The sequence below is a fragment of the Rhineura floridana genome, chromosome 7 (assembly GCF_030035675.1).
Source record: "Rhineura floridana isolate rRhiFlo1 chromosome 7, rRhiFlo1.hap2, whole genome shotgun sequence".
NCBI lineage: Eukaryota > Metazoa > Chordata > Lepidosauria > Squamata > Rhineuridae > Rhineura > Rhineura floridana.
Genome location: NC_084486.1, coordinates 18,922,428 through 18,941,211, shown reverse-complemented (window position 1 = coordinate 18,941,211; position 18,784 = coordinate 18,922,428). Strand labels below are relative to the sequence as shown.

At 39.8% G+C, this 18,784-nt stretch overlaps 1 protein-coding gene across 2 annotated transcripts in view; it reads right to left on the bottom strand.

Annotated features, from left to right (window-relative positions):
• NRG3 (neuregulin 3) overlaps window positions 1–18,784 on the bottom strand; it is a 1,022,346-nt gene that overhangs the window by 593,728 nt on the left and 409,834 nt on the right. For both annotated transcript variants that reach the window (XM_061634989.1, XM_061634990.1), the window contains exon 2: window positions 11,695–11,824. In XM_061634989.1, the coding sequence (XP_061490973.1) occupies window positions 11,695–11,824 (130 nt within the window). The remainder of the gene's footprint in view (window positions 1–11,694; window positions 11,825–18,784) is intronic.

The window sequence follows — 18,784 nt, the reverse complement described above, 5'->3', positions numbered from 1 at the left end:
AATAGTTTGTGGCCAAGAGGGGGCAGTGGACTGTGGTTGCTCAATCCTCAGTGCTTTAGCCCTGAAAGTGTTACAAGGACTAGAGTGCCATGGCCTCAAGCAGTGAAAGGTGTTTGGTTTCATTATCTTCTGGGACAAAAAGTGAAGAGCTATAAGCATTTTTATCTGAAGACAATCACACAGCAAAATAACTTTGAGGAGGCCTGGCACCATTAATGTGCTTGCTCTACTCTTATCTTTCACATCCCCTTTTCCTTTTATATCATGTGTATTAGATGGCAGCCCGTGGACTCAGCATCACCATCATTTCTTTGTTTAATGTTTATTAATCTTTTTTTTCTCTTTTCTCTTTTTGTTAAACTTGCCAATAAAAAATAATTTTAAAAACCCACACACAATTTTTGTACAGTGCTTAGAGAAATTTAGGTGCTTAACAGGAACATAGGAAACTGTCTTATACTTTGTCAGACCAACAGTATTGTCTACACAGACAGGCAGCAGCTTTCCGGGGTTTAAGGTAGGGGGATTCTCAGTTCTACCTGGAGATATTGGAGATTGAACCTGGGACCTTTTGCATGCAAAACAGATCCTCTACCACTGAGCTATGGCCCTTCTTTTAATATACTACTAATCATAATGTACCCAGAGCTCTGGAGACATGGCACAACTTCCTCTATGCTCATCAAGAGAGTAAAGGGGAAATGGCTCTCTTCTCTACCCAGTCTCACTCACTGCAAGTTCACTCTAAGGTACAACTTGGGATAAAAAAGTAGTTTTACTTTCCTGCTTTTGTTGGAGAGGTGGCAACAAGCGCAAATGTTGCAAAATACAATTACATCTGAATAAACAACCTAAAACAAAATTATCCTACCAACTATTTGGCATTTTTCACACCAGAAAGAAAAAAGTTTGGCAAACATCTAAAAAAAATTGAGATTAATGGCTTAGATAAAAAGATCTAAACATGTCCCAGAGTTTTGAAGTGTCCACTTTGGTAATTCCGATATTTTTAAATTCACGTTGAAGATCAGAAACACCCAAAATGACATCATCAAACTGATTTTGAAACTTTCTGCAAATTCAAAAGAGGTTTCCCATGTAGTTTGGGGAGTGAAGGAGAAAGACTACTGACTGACGTATAATGAAGCCATCCTGTGACTCAGGCCAAGTGCCTGCACCTTTAAATGCTGGACTCTCAGTTGCTGCACACACACACACTGGACACACAACCACACTTGCTAAGATATGATCAAGGACAAGAGAGACTTACCAAAGAGACTGAAGCTATCCATCTGCTCCCTATTGTAGCCCAAATTGAAGTTTGCAGCTGGGCAGGCCTCTTGGAGAGATAGGTCAAATAGACTGCACTTCCCCCTCTGCAATCATTTCTCAGCGGAGGTAGGGTGTCTTTGAGTTGCAAAGTCTTAACCGAAAGACAAGTGCAGAGGCTTCATGGGAATCCAGAACTACTCATTTGCATGGTCTAGAGACCCAACATATTTTTCACGAATCAAGACCTATTAAGTTATGTACCTGAGGTTTTATTTTTTTCCCCACATAGGCTAGCAAAAATGTATAATAATTATATATTCCAGGCACCTCGGCAATACCTTTGCTTATGTACAGTATGTGTATACCATTTAATTCCTCATGGCCTCCTTTTGAGTTTATTAATCTGGATGACTATTTGAAATAAACAACAGAAAATAGGCTCTGAATATTATTCCTCCTGTCTTTAGGGCATTACAAGTCAATTGAACTGTCTAAATGAGTTATGCCTGGAATTACAACATTTACCCATTAGATTCCACCAGTAGAGCACTGTGCCTTTAAGATAATCCTGTGACTGCAGAGCTGCACCTTTATTGGCAATTCATAACCCGCATTGTGTTATGTGTGCAAGCTTCAGTGCTTACAAAAGTAGGAAGGGATTTAGCAAATTAAAATGTTTAGTAAACAAAGTTGTCCAAAGGGAAATCATTAGCAAAATCAGATCCTCTGAAGGTGCTCAGTGGAAAGTAAAATTGCTTCATTACATAAAACACTAGACACAGTGCAAACTGAGTTCAACACCTGTCAGAGGGGTGAGGGTGCGTGGGGAGAACGGGAAACAAAGGATTTATTGCTCCCAAACAAAAACACATCTTGTCTCAGTGAACAATAAAACTACGATACCATGGATGGATGGTGTGTGTGTGTGTATAGATAGATTTTTATTTATTTATTTCCACCCCACTTTTCAAATGATTTTTTTCAAAGTGACTTACATCAAAAAGCCCAAAATATAAACAATAATAAAATACAATACACAAAACAAAAGCATACATTGATATTAAAAACCAGGAGAAATGAAAAATAAAATAGAATGGAAAATAATCTGGAATGCCCATTCTCCAAAAAACCTATTAGCAGCCATATACAATGCAGTCTTGCACATACATACACATCTCTAGTGTAATAACTTGTTGAATATCTATTATCTATAGATAGATACTTGTGCCTCTCACACTGAAAGGTACCTCCTACAGAGGGGAGTGTCAAAGTATACCTCCAAATAGTTCAGGTATGTCTAGGCAACCCAGAAAGCTGAAATTTGGCACATATAGTCTGTATTCATGTAATAGCAAATCATACAATTTAGCATTATGGGGACAAGCTGCACTGAACCTTAGGTCAGTGATCTTTCCCCTCCTTCTGCAGCAGCAAAGAGGAGTTTGGAAGCTTCCACCTCCATTGTAGATGAACCATAGCTTCTTGCAATGCCAAAACCCAGTCATATTCCCCAATCAAATTCCATTTGTCATTCCCAAATACAATATTTCCCATTTGACAGTTGATATTTGACAATTGACATGCAATTGGTTTTAGTAACTGAAAGCTGGCATGCAATGATATTTAGTATTTGAATGTATTTTCTTGATGACATGCAATGATATTCAACATGCAATAGTTTTTAGTATTTGATAGTTCACATGCAATTCTTTTTAACTATGTGACTATATTGCACGCAAGACAGCTTATAACTTTTTTTAAAACACACACTCACACATTTGTTGTACTTCTGACATAATTTGGTAGTCAATATTTGGGAGAAACCGAACAAGATACTCCCAACAAGTCTCAACAGCCCATACTTTCAGAATTTGAATGAAAATTTGACCTGAATATATAACTTCCAAACTTCAAATGTGTTGAAATTTTATATCAGCTGCCAACAAATATACAGTGGCTGTTAAGAAGAAAAAGCAAAAGGCAAAAGTACTAGTGGACATTGCTGGAAATCCTTGAGAGATTCCATGTCCACTACATTTCAGTCAAGATTCTGGATATCCAAAATGATTGTCCAGAAATCTGGCAGATATGGAATTGAGTTCAACCATTCAGTAAAGACAGGAGCATCCACCCCGAGAGATCCATCGCAAAGATGCTGCCAGGAAAAGGTTCAGTGGTTTCTGACCACTATATTTAGAACTAAAATTATCAACCACTCAGTTTGCCATCACAACATTGCACATCTCAATGACATGGCAGGTATCTACACAGTGAGTAGCGATAAGTGTTATATCAAGAGCAATACCCATTAGAGGGAGGCCTTTTGGGCAGTATCCCTGTGGAAAGTGTATTGTGTGCTAATGATCTTCAGAACAGGCAAGGTCTGTGCTTTTTTTTATTGATTGTAGGCTGCTGCGGGAGCTGGCTGAAGAGTGCGATATAAATGCTATTAATAAATAAACAAGACATTTGTAGCCTGTCCTTGCCAAAAGAAACTTCAAGAACACTTGTGTAGCTCTCTTTTCTTTCCCATATCTTTGTCGGTGTCAGCCTAACAGATTGTGTTTTCCCTGCAATGAAAGTTAACTAACCTTGCAATACTGGGTTGCCAATTAAGTGCTTTTCTTTATCCAGTAATGTATTTTCAGTTCCAGCTGACCTACATGTTGCAAGCAATCTACTATAATTTTATGTTTTCCTATATTTGAAATTGGAGTGTACAAAAAAAAAGGCCCCACATGAAGACTACATCTGATTGTTAACATTTACCTACTTCATGCTGTAGCCATTTTTAGAGAACAAGATAGGTCTTTTTTTTTCCCCCAGAAGGCTTGAATATCTGTTTGAATGTTTGTCTCAGCACTGTTTTATTGTATTTGATATACAGGATTTTATTTTATTTGGATATTATAATCTGCCTTGGGTCCATTTCACTAGATAAAAGCAAGATATAGTAGGTTGGTTGGTTAGTTAGTTAGTTAGTTAAAATGAGGTCAGATAGTATGGCCACAACCCTGCAGAATAGAAGGGGTAATTTCATTCCATTGATTTCAGTAGGCTTAAGCAAGCATAACTTTGTGATGATTGTGGCCTAGATGGCAGTAATCCAGAGGGCATGCACATATGTTTTGCATGCATACTTAGTCCTGCTCCCCTTCATTTCTTTTTCAGAAACAGCCCCATGCACACATGAAGGACAAAAAAAAAGGTTCTGAGGATTGGACATGAGCTTTCAAGAGGAAATATTCATTAGTTTGCATATACTATTACCTACTCACACCCCCCCACATACCCTTGTGCACACAGTTTAGTATATTGGCCAGAATGCTGGACTTTTCCCAGACACAGCGGGCTTCTCAGCCATGAGGTTCACTGGGTGTCCTTGAGCCAGTCATCACGATGAAGCTGCCTTTTACCAAGCCATATCTTTGCTCCATCTAGCTTGGTATTGTCCACACTGACTGGCAGCGGCTCTAGAGGGTTTCAGACATGACATGCGAGGAGCTGAATCTAGGATCTTCTAGATATAAAGCATGCACTCTACTGCTGATCTTTGTCCCTTCCTTTCAGTTTAAACTACTTCACAGGATTGCTATGAAAATAAAATGGCTAACCCCCAAGTAGGTCACCCCCTGTTCCTTGAAGAAAAAATAATGATGGATGATAAACCATCATGTATTCCCCTTGAAAAGCTCTGTGCCAAATTGCAAAAACTTTTTTTTTTAATCCTCAGGGACTTAATAAGAATTGAAATGGCAACTTAAAAACAACAACAAATCTAGTTAAACGGTATATTTAATTCAGCACAACTAGATCGCTCATTTCACTCTAAATTAATTTTTTAGAACATTAAAAAAAAAAATAGCAAGGAACAGAAAAAAGTTCCTGTAGGCAATCTATACTGAGCTGAGCTTCTCAAAGTCAGAACTGTGCAAAGAGGCCACTTTGTTGCTTCTGTCCCCCCCTAAACACACACACACACACAAAGAAAGCAGCAACAGCTTTGAAGTAGCCTCATATTTCAGCATTCATTTCTTGCCAGGCAGATTTTTAACTGTGTCAATTAGTAGATTTTTTAAAAAAATTATTTTTCCTAGGTACTTGGACTTGAATTGGAGACATTGTTAAAAGCAAAAACAACACCTCCACTTTCGCCTCCACTTAGCTTCCTTCCATTCTTACCATTCCAACCCTGTTGCGCACCAGTGGATGCTTCACTTCATTGGCTGCTTCCTAAAATAATACATGTTGTACGTCTGAAAAAGTCACTTGCTATAAATTCTATTTAAAATTCTCATTTGAAAGCTGACACTGTCTTTTGTCAGATGCATCGTTTTGTCCTTCATACTTTCTTTGAAATGCTTAGGAACTAGATGCACACAGTGTGTGAATACATACCAGCAGTTAGCAAGTGGTAACTTACAATCTTTGTTATACAACTATACAGTAAGCTAACCTCATATAGGAATATAGGAAGCTGCTTATGCAGTTAGACCAATGGTCCATCTGACTCAGTACTATCTACACTCACAGGCAGTGGTTCTCCAGGTTTTTCGGTAGGGAGTCTTTTCCAACACTACCTGAAGATGCCATAGATTGAACCAGGGATCTTTTGCTTGCAAAGAAGATGCTCTTCCATTGAGCTATGGCCATTTTGCAACATCCTGCCAATCAGTTAAGTAGAGTTTTACCACTCCTTTACTAACTCATTTTTCTAGTTGGGTATGAATGTGTGATGAAACCCTTCTCATTCGACAGAATGGCATAAGCATCTGGCTTGCCAAACAATTATATGTACGTCATGGTAAATTACTGCTTCCTAAATGATTCCCCAACTTTCCTCAAAGGATTCAAGGAAACTCTCAGTGCAGTCTTAGGCATGTTTACATAGACCTAAGTCCCATTGAGGGAGAAGAGGGGTCACACTTCCTATTGCTGGCAGGTATGCCAGCTGTGCCCCCACTGACTGCAATTCAGAAGCCACGTAAAGCAGAACCAGCTTGCTATGCTGGACTAGGACCTGGATAACCTGGATTCAAATCCCCACTCAGCCACAAAGCACTCACCAAGTGATCTTGGGCCAGTCACTGTCTCTTAGCATAGCTTCTCTCTCAGGGATGCTGTGAGGTTAAAATGAGGAAGGGAGGAACGAAGTGGGATATAAAAATAAGTAAGAAAGAAAAACACACCAGCACCTGCATGAATGTGGGTGCATTTGCATGGAGGGGTGTGACTGCAAGGGCAACCCCACTGATCCTTTCATGTACTTCTGCATGCATGTGAACCCTCTTGTGATGAGAAATATTCCTTTATTCCTGGGTGGGGATGAAGAATAATGCTGAGAGAGAAAGAAGATGTGAACACACCCTACCCTACTCAGAGAATTGTGGGCAACTAAAAATCCTGACTGGGGGGAATAAGACACAAGGTCCAACTATAAATATTCCTACAGGCAACTCTTACAAGAAAGAGAGCAGCAGACCTGTCACACCACCAAGACATCATTATTCTACTAGACCCACCACTAAAAAATGTGATTGCCTGAGTGAACATGCCAGACCTTTGGAAAGGAAAATGAAGTGTAACAACCTTGAAAATACAGCAAATAAAAGGCAATTCATGGTTGCTTTATTCCTCCTGGCATTTAATCAATAGAATCCATACCCTTGTTAATATAACTAGTGCCAAGCATCTGCTGATAGAACATATTCACTGACCTAATGCATAATGATTATATTCATTTTTATTTAATTATTTCCTACCAATATCATACCACCTGTTTCTCTGTCTACTAAGAATGGGAAAAAGCAACACACAAGTTCAACCTGAAACAATGTATTAACTTACAACTATGTTTGAACTCTAGGGAGGCTGGGGAGTTGTTAGGAGATCCCTACTCCCCTCACAGAGCTTCCATTCCCAGAGTTCTCTGGCAAGAGGGACTTATTGTTAAGCCACTCTGACCATTGTAGCTGTGTGAGAACAGGAGACTCCTAACAATTCTCAGCACCTTTCACAAACTACGCTTCCCAGGACTCTTTCAGGGAAGCCATAACTGTTTAAAATGGAATAATAGTGGATTAAATGTACAGGCGGGCCCTGCTTATATGGCAGGTTCCATTCCGGACTGCCGTCAAAAAGCAGAAACCGCCGAAAAGTGAAACCCATCGAAAATAATTGTGCGCATCGGGCGAAAATGGCACTCGATGAAAAAAAACGCTGTAAAAGCGGAACAAGTGCCTTAAAGCAGGGACTTTCTGGAATTGAAAGCCACCGCATTAGCACAACACCGAAAGGTGAAACGCCATAAAGCGGGGCCCACCTGTATCGTGTAAATGTCGCCCATGTCACATAGGGACGCACACATCTCCCTACATTCTCAAATACAATTCTTAGACTTTCCTGAACAAGCTCTCTTTCTCCTCACCTCCCAGAAGAGGGCCTGGGCTGGCAGCCTACTTTTCAAGATACTGCTTGTTCTGTTGTAACATTGCTTCTGATTAGTTCTAGCAAGTCTCACAAGATGTGGACATCCCCTGCACATATAGAATGATACAGGAAAATAAATTTGCATAAATATCCTCAGGTATGAGCTACAGGTTATCTCATGATAATAGGCTTGCAGAGTGGGCTCAGCCCAGTAAAGTATATCTCTTTCCTCCCCCATGCTGGGGTCCCGGGCACAGCCCTTTTCAATAAAGTCAGCTTATGCATTCAGCCACCAGTCATCATGCATAAAGTAACGGAGTTTAGGGGCATCTATCTCTGTGGGTGAACCAGACCTCAGGAACTTTGGGATTCAAATACATTTTTAACATGATATAGTCATCACCTGCTAACTGTCCTCATGTGAGATCCAGTCTGAGCCACTGAGCCACAGTGAGGCCTTGCTGATGGGCATGCCCTATTACCAGAACTTCACCAACCATTATCTGTTGGGGTTTCCAATTCACCCTGTCTGTTAGACACATTAGGGGGCATTGATCCTTGGCCTCAGAATGCTGTTTTCTACACCTAGACACAAAGGAATCCGGCTGCTGTAGGTATCTCCACCACCATCCTGTTGCTTCCATCTTGCCTGTGCTTCCTGTTCATAAAACATGTGGGCTGAGCTGGTGTGGAGAGAGGATGGCTCTTTCTATCAACTCTTGTCCTAGGCTTAGCAATAAGTCTGACCTGGCTACAAACAGAAGAGTTTCCTAAAGTGCCTATAAAGCTTTATGATGGATTTAGCGAGGCAATGTCATAAATTGCCATGCTGCATGCTTCAGAATAATTAATTTAATAAGTGTGTCATATGAGGAAAGTAAATAAGGGGGAGAAGTGAATGATCAGTGAAGCATATGTGATTGAAAGGAAAAACAAAAGCACCAGTCAGAGACTGAATATTAAAAAGCCTAATCAGTTTTCCCCCCCTGATCTTTGGGATATTTCTTAAATGCCACAGAGCAGGATTGTCTAGTGTCTGTGTTGTTGTTGTTGTGGGGGACAATTCTCTCCTGCAAAAGCCAATCCAGGAGCCAGAAGTATGCTTTGAAGTAGTCTGTGCCTGTCCCCTATAATAATAAAGTTGGCATCATTAAACAGCTAAGGGCTTCAGAAGTACAGATCAACTACACTCAGGAGATCCTGCAAGATCACTTGAAGAGGCAATTGGCAACAGCCCACCACCACCTCCACCATCCCTCCCTCCCTCCCATTAGGGGCCACATAACGTTTCTTCTGGGACTGGAGCTAATCCACAGACTGCTATTCAGCCATTCTTGGCCTATAGCATTCACTGTAATACAGTCTATTAATTTTTGCTTTAAGCCTATTAATTTTTCCTTTAATTCAAGAATGTTGATGGTCTATTTAGTACAACCCAAGGTTCAAGCCCATAACAGAGATGAGTAAAATATGTCGTCTAGAGCAACAGGGAAAGAATCGCTTCCGAAAGTAGGTTCCAAAGGAGGTGCCCTTTTCTTGTCTATAGTCCCAGTCACAGGGCCCCAAGATTAACATAAAGGCTACATCTTCCTGATCAGGTTAGAATGGCAATTAATGTGGGCTTAATGGTAGGGTTAACACACAAGCTTAAAGCTAGAACAAGAGCAGGCCATTTTAAGTGAAAAAAAATTTTCCCCCTTTCATCAAGAGTACTAGTGAACAACATTTGATTTTCAGGGAGCATTCTTGTCATGGCCCCTGCTGGGAGGGGGTGGACAGACAAGGACAAAGAAGAGGAGGGGGAGGACACAGAGTGGATTGTTCAAGGCAGGGAGGGTCCAAGCAGGAAACTGGACTCAGCCCCCCCCCCAGCTCCAGACTTTGACAGCTCAGCCCCCACAGCTCCAGACGTCCTGTGGAGAGCCAACCTGACCAGCCGGTTGGCTCCCAGCCGGATGCTTTCCCTCTCCCCATGCCCATGCCAGCAGCGAACAGCCCCCCTCCTTCAGAGGGGGAAGACAGAACAGACAGAGGCTCTGCCCTCTCCTCACGCTAGGAGGTGGATGAGGCAGAAGATTCAACAGATATCGTTGAGGTGGAGTCTTCGCCTACCGGCACACTCCCAACAATAACAGTTGGCACACGCAAGAGGAGCCCCCACCAAGCTTTACTTAAGCAGAATTGGGAGGGGGGAATAGTTGCTGAGTCAACATCTTAATGCTGTGAAGTAGTGCCTAGTTAGTCCTAGAGAGATGCTGAGTACTGAGTAAGCCATAGGTAGATTCATGAAGCACACTGAATTGAAGCTGTCTCTTACTACAATAAAAGAAAAAACCACAGCCATGTCTGAGTCTGAGATCTTCAAGTTCGGGCAGGACAATTCTATTCTCTAACCCTGAAGTAGAGAATCTGCAGCCCTAAGTCAAATTTCATATGGCTCTAATATCATGGTGTCTACCAAGACTGGGTGCTACAGAGAGAGCTACACAGTCATAGAATGCTACAAACTTCAATGATTTTTGGATTTGGCTTCACCCATCATTGGCTGGTGAGAAGTGAATTATATCATACAAATTTGTCCCCTCACCAAACTAACAACAATCAAGTAGTAAAAGCTTCACAATCAAGGAAATCTTGTATTCAAAGCAAACAGGGGACATTATATTCAAAATCCAAAAAGTGCTATTAGCATCAAATTATTGCATCACTCATATAGACACACAGATAGATACTTTTTGGAAACAGCTTTTTGTTTGTTTAGCGAAACTGTGAGCAAACTATCAAACCTTGATTATAAAATGTTTTGGTGGGGCCATGCAGGGGGCAGAAAAAATGGTGTTGGAGGTTGGATCCACTCTGCAGTCTATCAATCAGTGCTAATCATAAGGATCTTATTAAATGTTTCATTTAAAACAATTCAGTGATCAACTCTCTAAGACAAAAGGTAAACAACAGATATGGCCCATAGGTGGATTTCTTTAAAAAGCAAAATGAAGCAGTCACTTCAGGCACCAGATTTCAGGCAGGCACCATTTTCCTGCCTTTAGCAGGGTTCATTTATAAGCAGTAACAACACACTCTGTCCAGAGCAGCAACTCTCGGCCATCATCTTGACTTTTGCTTCAGGTGTGAAAATGTGAAAGGCGAGCACTGCCCATGGGCAACACTGGCATTCATTCAGCTTCTCCTATCCCCCCCCCCTTTGAAAGGAGTTTAAGTTTATATAGAGAAACTGTGTATACAATATTCTACACAAGAAAAAAATATGTAGTTAGTTGTGCTGGTATGCCTTTGTATCTGATGACTACATTAGAAAGGTATCTGAACTTTCCAAACAACCATATGTAGAAATTGCATGAAAATATATTATCACAAAAAGGGAAAGACTGTTTTTCCCCATAAATACCCCCTTAGTACTGAATGCAAATTAGATGCTTTACTACTGGCCAGTATTCTCACATACAGCCCATCCCTCTGCAGGTCAAGAGTGCCCCTGGCAGTCTCTCCCCTAGAAGCTCCAAACTTCCTAAAGTCAGCCCTGTATACAGTGCTGGGTATAGCTAAGTTGTACTGATCATTATAAATATATTTTCTATTGAACATAGGAAGTGCTATTAATCAAAATTCCCCTCTCATTTTCAAACATAATGGGAACTTTTATCACAAGGAGAAATTAAAAACAGTTTCCGCCTGCAAAACACATACAGTTTTCCCTGTCCTCACACTTCAATAATAAATACATCCTCTGTATTTTGGGAAAATCTTCTTAGTGAGAATCATTTTTATCCTTGCAGGTAATAATTCCTTGTTCTCCTCTGCAACTCTTACTGATAGATGATCACAAGCTTCTAAAGAAAAGGCTTAACCTCTTGTGGTCTCCACTCATTTATGAGCAGGTATACTGTCAAGTATTTATTTTCCCATTTTTCTCTCTCCTGAGATACAATGGCAATTTGCTCTGTTATGATCAATGATGAGTATATAAAGACTTACCGGCAGTGTTTGTGGGAGCCTGTTAGAGTTTCAATGACAAAACATTCCCCATCATTGAGACAGTATGCAAGATCCTTATCTTTGCATGGTTTAAAGTGCTCAGATTGCTCAGTGGAGTATGTTGTTGTATCTAGAGAGAAAGCACAATGGAGAGAAAATGCTGTCAATATAGAAAAATATATAAAAGATATATGCCCCTGATCAGGTGCTGACATTTGGTGTTAAAAAAAAAAATGCTCTGACAGGGACAGGGAGGGTACAGCTGGAAATGGAGATCAGAGATAAGAATTTAAGAAGAGCCTGATGAATCAAGCCGATAGTCCATCTAGTCCAGCATCCTGATCTCATAGTAGTGAAAGGTAATCTTTCAGATCAGGAGTCTAGTCAGAATAGAATTTAGCACGCAAAAAGTAGAGCCCAGCAGAATACAGAATCTACTGCATTATAGCTCAGAGATACAGTGCGTAGTTTGCTTCCTGGGATCTTCAGATAGGGCTGGGGAAATCTCCTGGCTGAAATCCTGTCAATCAGTGTAGACAATGCTGAGTTAAATGGATCAACGGTCTTGCTTGGTGCATGATTGTTCCCTATGTTTCTTTTGAACTGGTCTTACAGACAGATAAATAAGATATTGACTGGAATATGTTTTCAACTCAATCCCACTAGGCTTGGAACACCCTGGCACTGTGTCACATATTCCACATATTGGTATGAGCACTGCATAGGGATAGCCACAGACATCCCACTAATTACTAAAAGCTGCAGGCATTAGACTTCTTATCCAAGACAATATAGTAATCCTACTAACCCTTGTAAGTATTATCCTAATACTGATGTCAGGCAGATTGCAAGGTGAGAGAACGTTTAACTGCCACCATCATCACTTCCAATCACAGCTTTACTTCCCCTACCCGCCCCAAAGTATGCTATCTTGCAAAGTGCACCACATCTAGGATAGGTTTACTGAAATGTCATGCATGAGGGGAAATACTACAGCTACAAAACACTGATGACCAGGTAAAAATGGGCTACTCAATGTGGAAGATAAATGTGTAAAAAGCTCTCTCCAGAGTTTGCTTTTTGTTGTGTTTATTGTAGTTGCAAGATGAAAAGGTATTCTACACAATATGATTTGTTTGTTTCTCCTGTGACCACACTTACTTTTTGTTACAGCAGCATTAAATTTTGAAAGAGAAACTTGAAACATGGTACTCAAAAGAGAGCCAGAGCCAGCACATTTTTAACTATGAAAGGAAAACCACTGCAGGGATTACAGAAAACACAGATTTTAGTTTTTCAAGACTTGTCTCCTTCAAGAGGATTAGTGCAAAACCTTGTCCTCTAAAATATGAACATGACAGAAGTCACTCACTATGATATGTCCCACAACACAAAACATTCAACATAAATAGTATCACTCACTTGTATTATCTAATTGGATTCCTGCATTAAGCAGGGTGTTGGACTTGATGGCCTTATAGGACCCTTCCAACTCTAGTATTCTATGATTCTAAGATTCTACAACTGAACACTCTTCACTGTTTATACAGCCACGAGAGTGCCTGTATACCATGGCCAGCATGGATTTTTCACAATCCACCATGTTAAATTGAAAATACCCCCCATGCCATTCTACTGCATCTCATAAGCTCATTTCAAACCAAAACCAAAATGTATACTGCTGAACTCAGAAACACTTGCTTAACAACCCTCCAAATTTTCAAGGTGATACACAAAACACTCAGAGAGAATTCAGAGTTCCAAGTCCAAAAACAAGACTACAATAATGCAGACCCCGGTTGGACTTTTTTTCTGTCTGTGGTCTCATAATTTGTTGAAATTAATTAAAAATTAGCCATGTTCACAAAGTACATGCCCCATACTCTTTTTGGCAGTGTAAAAGTTAAAAAAAATGGCTGATTTTTAATTATACCATTGAAAACTACCAAATTCTTCCAAGCTACAAAGGAAGTATATTGGACTGTGAAAGACCAACCCAAATTGTGTTTGCATTTTTACAAATTTGTAGGGCAGTACAATATCTCAGACAGGTCAGATCTCCTGCTCCACTGGTGCATTCACTACAGCCGCCCAATTTCCCTGCTTTCTAAAGTTCGATAGAAATATCTGTTGGCTATAGGCACGTTCTTAAACTGCAAGGTTTTTTTTTTTGCCTATTAGTGAATTATATTATGGCGATAGCTCAGTTCTACAGGAGCTAAATATTCCCTTTCAAGTAATCAAACAAACGTTGAAAGTGAACCTTCAAAATTGGCCAGGAGTCCACCCCTCAAAAAAAAAAAATACAGAGAGAAAACTACTGTCACAGGGAAGGCTACACAGGAACCCTTCTCCCTGACATATAGTAGTACTAGTAGATATAGTTGTTAACAAGTAGTAGTAGTAGTAGTAGTAGTAGTAGTAGTAGTAGTAGTAGTTCTTAATATGACACTTCGAAGTATTCAAAGTGCTTTGCCTGCATTATGTAGTTGCAACCATTGCAACAGCCCTATAAGGTAAGTCAGCCTTATTATTTCATATTCTATGAAATGGGTTGAATAAGGCTGAGACAGAGGCTTGCCTAAAGCCACCTAGTGAGATCATGGAAGAGGCAAGACATGCCAAAGGCTTCCATTGTAGGTTCTATTCATCACCTCCACTCTCCAAACTTGTTGAAGATGGAACTTTCCCACCCCATTCCACCCTTGGCCTTTGAGAGATTTCTATTACTGCCACACTCTGAGCTAGGGATGGGTGAGAAATTCTATTCAGTTTGAATTGGAAGCTGAATCTATCAAATCTGCACTTTCCGAAACAATACGAGAACTGAAACACAGCCACCCTTCAAAATTCGTACTTATTCGAATTTTGTGATGGAGTTCATCAGTGAAACAATGTTTACAAAAACACGTTAACGGAAAATGTGCATGAAAATGAATATATGAGTGATAATAACGTACAGAAGTGCATTAAATGATGAGAAATTGCTTGCAACAATGTGTATGTTAGTCAAAAACACCTACAAAAGTATGTTTAAGGAGAAATTGGCACTAAAATGCCGGAGATATTTTTTTAAAAAAACTGCAAATTGCTGCAGAATTGTGGATAACTGATTTTAAGACTGGAAAAATGAGAAACCGAGAACCAAAACTGATAGATTTTTCCATCCCTGCTCTGAGCCCACTAAGAGGTCTGTGAGTGGGGTGGAAAAAAGCAGCACTGTAACCATGAGATGTTTTTCTCCAGTCTCTTTATCTTTCCCCTAAAGAGGCTCCATGCCCTACAGCATGGTGATAGCGGCAGAGATATTGTTGGCAGGCAGATTCAGTATTATCTACAGTGGTTTTGGTAGCAACCTCTGCAATGAGTGGAGCATAGGAAACTGTCTTATACGAGACTGTTAATCCATCAAGCCTGCCTAACACTGACTGGTAGTGACACTTCAGAGGCTCAGCCACAGGTCTTCCACACCAACTGCTACTTGATCCTTTTAACTGGAGAAGCTATGGATTAAACCTAAAATCTTCTGAATGCAGTGTAGGTGTTCTACTGCACTATGTCCTCCTGGAGGAGTCGTGATCACACTTCATCATGTCCCATTCTAATTTCACATTCCTCTCCATATTGGCTTTTACCTCTCCTAGAAAAATCTAGAAACAGTCCTTACCTACATTATCTAGAGTCCCTAAATTCCCTGATGTTCAATGAAAGTAAGGGTGGGTTAGGACCAGACAAAAATGCAGCCAACAGTGTTTAAAAAGTGGTGGGTGGAAACGGGGGGGGCATAATCTGGGTGCATATGAGAGAGAGATTTAGTAATATTCACAGCAAGATAAAGTATACCCTGAACATCTTAGGTGAAGTACCTAATTTCCACAACTTGGGTGGACTGAATTTGCAGGAAGGGCCATTTGAAAACAACATTCTCATAATTCCCAGTCTTCGCAGCATAAAACCTTCATTGCATATGCCTGACCGACAGCTACTCTGAATCAGAATTCTCTATTAACTCAATGTCATTCAGTACATCGATATATCCTTTAATTTTCCATTACCCATTTACCATGAATTCTGTCTCCAAGCTAAGTAGTAAGAAGTCACATTCCAAATTTTAATCAGCACTTTCAAACTGCTGTACACTCAATATGCAATACAATGACAAACCAATTCTGTTCAATTAGGTTTCATCTAACAGCCACTCTCTGGTGGATATAGCACCACATTATGGGGGTGGGGCAAATCCTACCCCTGGAAATGTGAAATTATAGTAATTTCAGGAACATCACTCTCTTTATAAAAGGGCAATGCATGCCCAATAACCTAGTAGTCATTCAAAGGTAATATGATGCTTTCATTTCGGCTCTACAAAAATCAGATTGCCAACCACTGGAGATTTACAAAAGAAGGAACACCCCCCTCCCAAAAAGGGGGGGGCAAAAATTGACAGAAGAGTGTTGGAGAATATTTTTTCATAAAATGGACACAATATTAGGTATTCTGGAAACTGGGGTGGGTGGGTTAAAAGCATCTTTATTGTTTTTGAGAGTCCTTTGAATCAGTTTCTACTATGGCTGGAGATGGACAGGGTATGTTAAAAGAGCTGACAGTAGTCTAAATGAGGGATCTGGTTCCCCATGGTACAGATTTGTTTTGTTTTTCCTCCCACTGTTGACTTTGGTCAAAACAGGCATTGTAGGTTTTGCAGTAATACCCCAAAAGAAAACAAAAAGGTGAGTTGGTGTGTTACAGTGACTATGCAGGGTTAAAAGTTAACTATGCGACATCTGTATCCATTTAAGTAAATATTGCCCCCAAACTGCAAATGTAAATCAAGTGTGCTATGGGGATTGCACCTAACTTTAAGTCAATCGGGTATCTGGGGGTTCAGATTCCAAAAATAAATAACTAAATAAACTGTATGCCTTATTAAACCTATGGATACTGCTCAAAAATTAGTAAAGAAATGAAAAGCTAGAAAAGCTTAAATGTTGTCCTTCGTAGGTAGAATAATGATGGTAAAAATATAAATCCTCCTCCAGCTGTTATTTATGTTTCAGGAGCTTCTGATTTTAATTCCAGAAAACATGCTTGGAAAATGGCAAACTACCACCAGTAACTTTATTTTTCAGAATAAAGGTAACAGGTTTCGTTGAGATTTACTGTATAAAGAGACAATCCACTGGGGGGAAGGGGGTGTAGGGAATTCCACATCTGAAACTATATATGTTTATCACATACATATGTATTATTATTAAAATTTATATCCTGCCCTTCCCCCTGAATGGGTCCACATATATACTTCCTATGAAGCGTTAAAGTTGTACCAGCTAATTTATATAACATTGTCTTTAAAGGCAAGCCTTGTATGGAGATGAAGTGTGAGGACTGACGAATGTTCCTTTGCAAGCACAGCTTCAAACCTATATGATTACAAAACTCAGCAATATGTTTTGGTACAATTTACAGTATAAAAAGCATGGCAATTCAAATTAAATCCAAGTGGGTGCCCCCAATACGCGCACTAAATCATTTGTCCTTTTACAGCACAGGCAAAGAGGCACAATTTAGAGTCTGGGAAGGGGCTGTACTAGCTTGGGGACATCTGTATCAACATCTGTCAATTCATGGAAGTCAGGGGAGGCTGCTTTGTTGGGTAAAGTGGAGTGGTGCCTTCCCAAGATTTTGAAACCCCAAAAACCTCCAAAGCCACAAGTTAATATTTCTCTGACACCCACAGTATTATTAACACATAACTGTGAATGCACAATAAATGGCAGGGTCTAAATAAGAAAACAGGGAGGAAACTCTCCTTAGTCAATGGTGAAACTGTGGTGTTCTGTTTCTGTATGTATCAGAAGTAATTCACAAATAGGCAAAATACCCTATAACCAACAGATATTTCTATCAAACTTTAAAAAGCAGGGAAATTGGGCGGCTATAGTGAATGCACCAGGGGAGCAGGAGACCTGACCTCCACTTTGAGATATTGTACTGCCCTACAAATTTGTCACAACGCAAACACAATTTGGGTTGGTCTTTCACAGTCCAATCCACTTCCTGTGTAGCTTGGAAGAATTGGGTAACATCTGCCTCTGAGCATATGGTGAGTGGTGGCAACACCTGCCATCTCCAAAGATGGAAAATTACATTATGGTATGTTTGTTGGTGTTCTTCTTACTTTGCTTCTTTCCTGTGTTACTACTGTTTCTACACAGAATCTAAACTAGAAAATTATATTTCTCTCATTCATCCTAGAAATGTGTGTCAAATTTATTTTTATTAATTTCAATTTTAATTTTTCTTTTTATTGGTCAATGTCATATGATAGTGAAGATAGCCTTTTGTGTTTCAAACTGAAGGTTATGTTTTATTCCTATTTTGAACCTGAAACTGCAGTTTAATATAAATTTTGACTGATTACAATATGTTGCTACTTAAGCAATGAATCTAGCTGTTGGGAAAAAAACAATACAATATATTATACTTCTCTACAAATTTGTCAAAATGCAAACACAATTTGGGTTTATCTTTCACAGTCCAATCCACTTCCTGTGTAGCTTGGAAGAATTTGGTAAAATGTGCCTCTGAGCATACGGTTAGTGGTGTCAACATCTGCACCACTGCACATTAATCTGCACATTATTTGGGCTAATAACAGAAACAAGACATGCTGTGCTGATCTTGTTTTAACAGGAAGGAAGCAACAATACTAAGCTAGTTGATAGAGTACAGATAGTCACTTTAAAAATGTTTTATTTGCTTTGCACTTTTAGTGAAGTTTCCCATAGTAAATCATTCTTTTTTGCTTCTGTTTCTGTAATATGTGAAATACAGCAACACTTTGCATAATCTACCCCCCCCCCAAAAGCTCCAAAAACAATTGTGGAATAATCTTCTACAGAATAGTCTACAATGAATAGTCTCAGTTTGCACAAGATAACAAACTTGGCCTGACCAAGATCTATTTTCAGCCTGCTATGCTTCAACCACTTCACTTAAGGGAAGGTGGGCACGGTCAATTATAGAAAACATAGAGAACACCTAGAAATTTGCTAGAATATATTTCACCTCCCACTGTTTTATCTTGGGC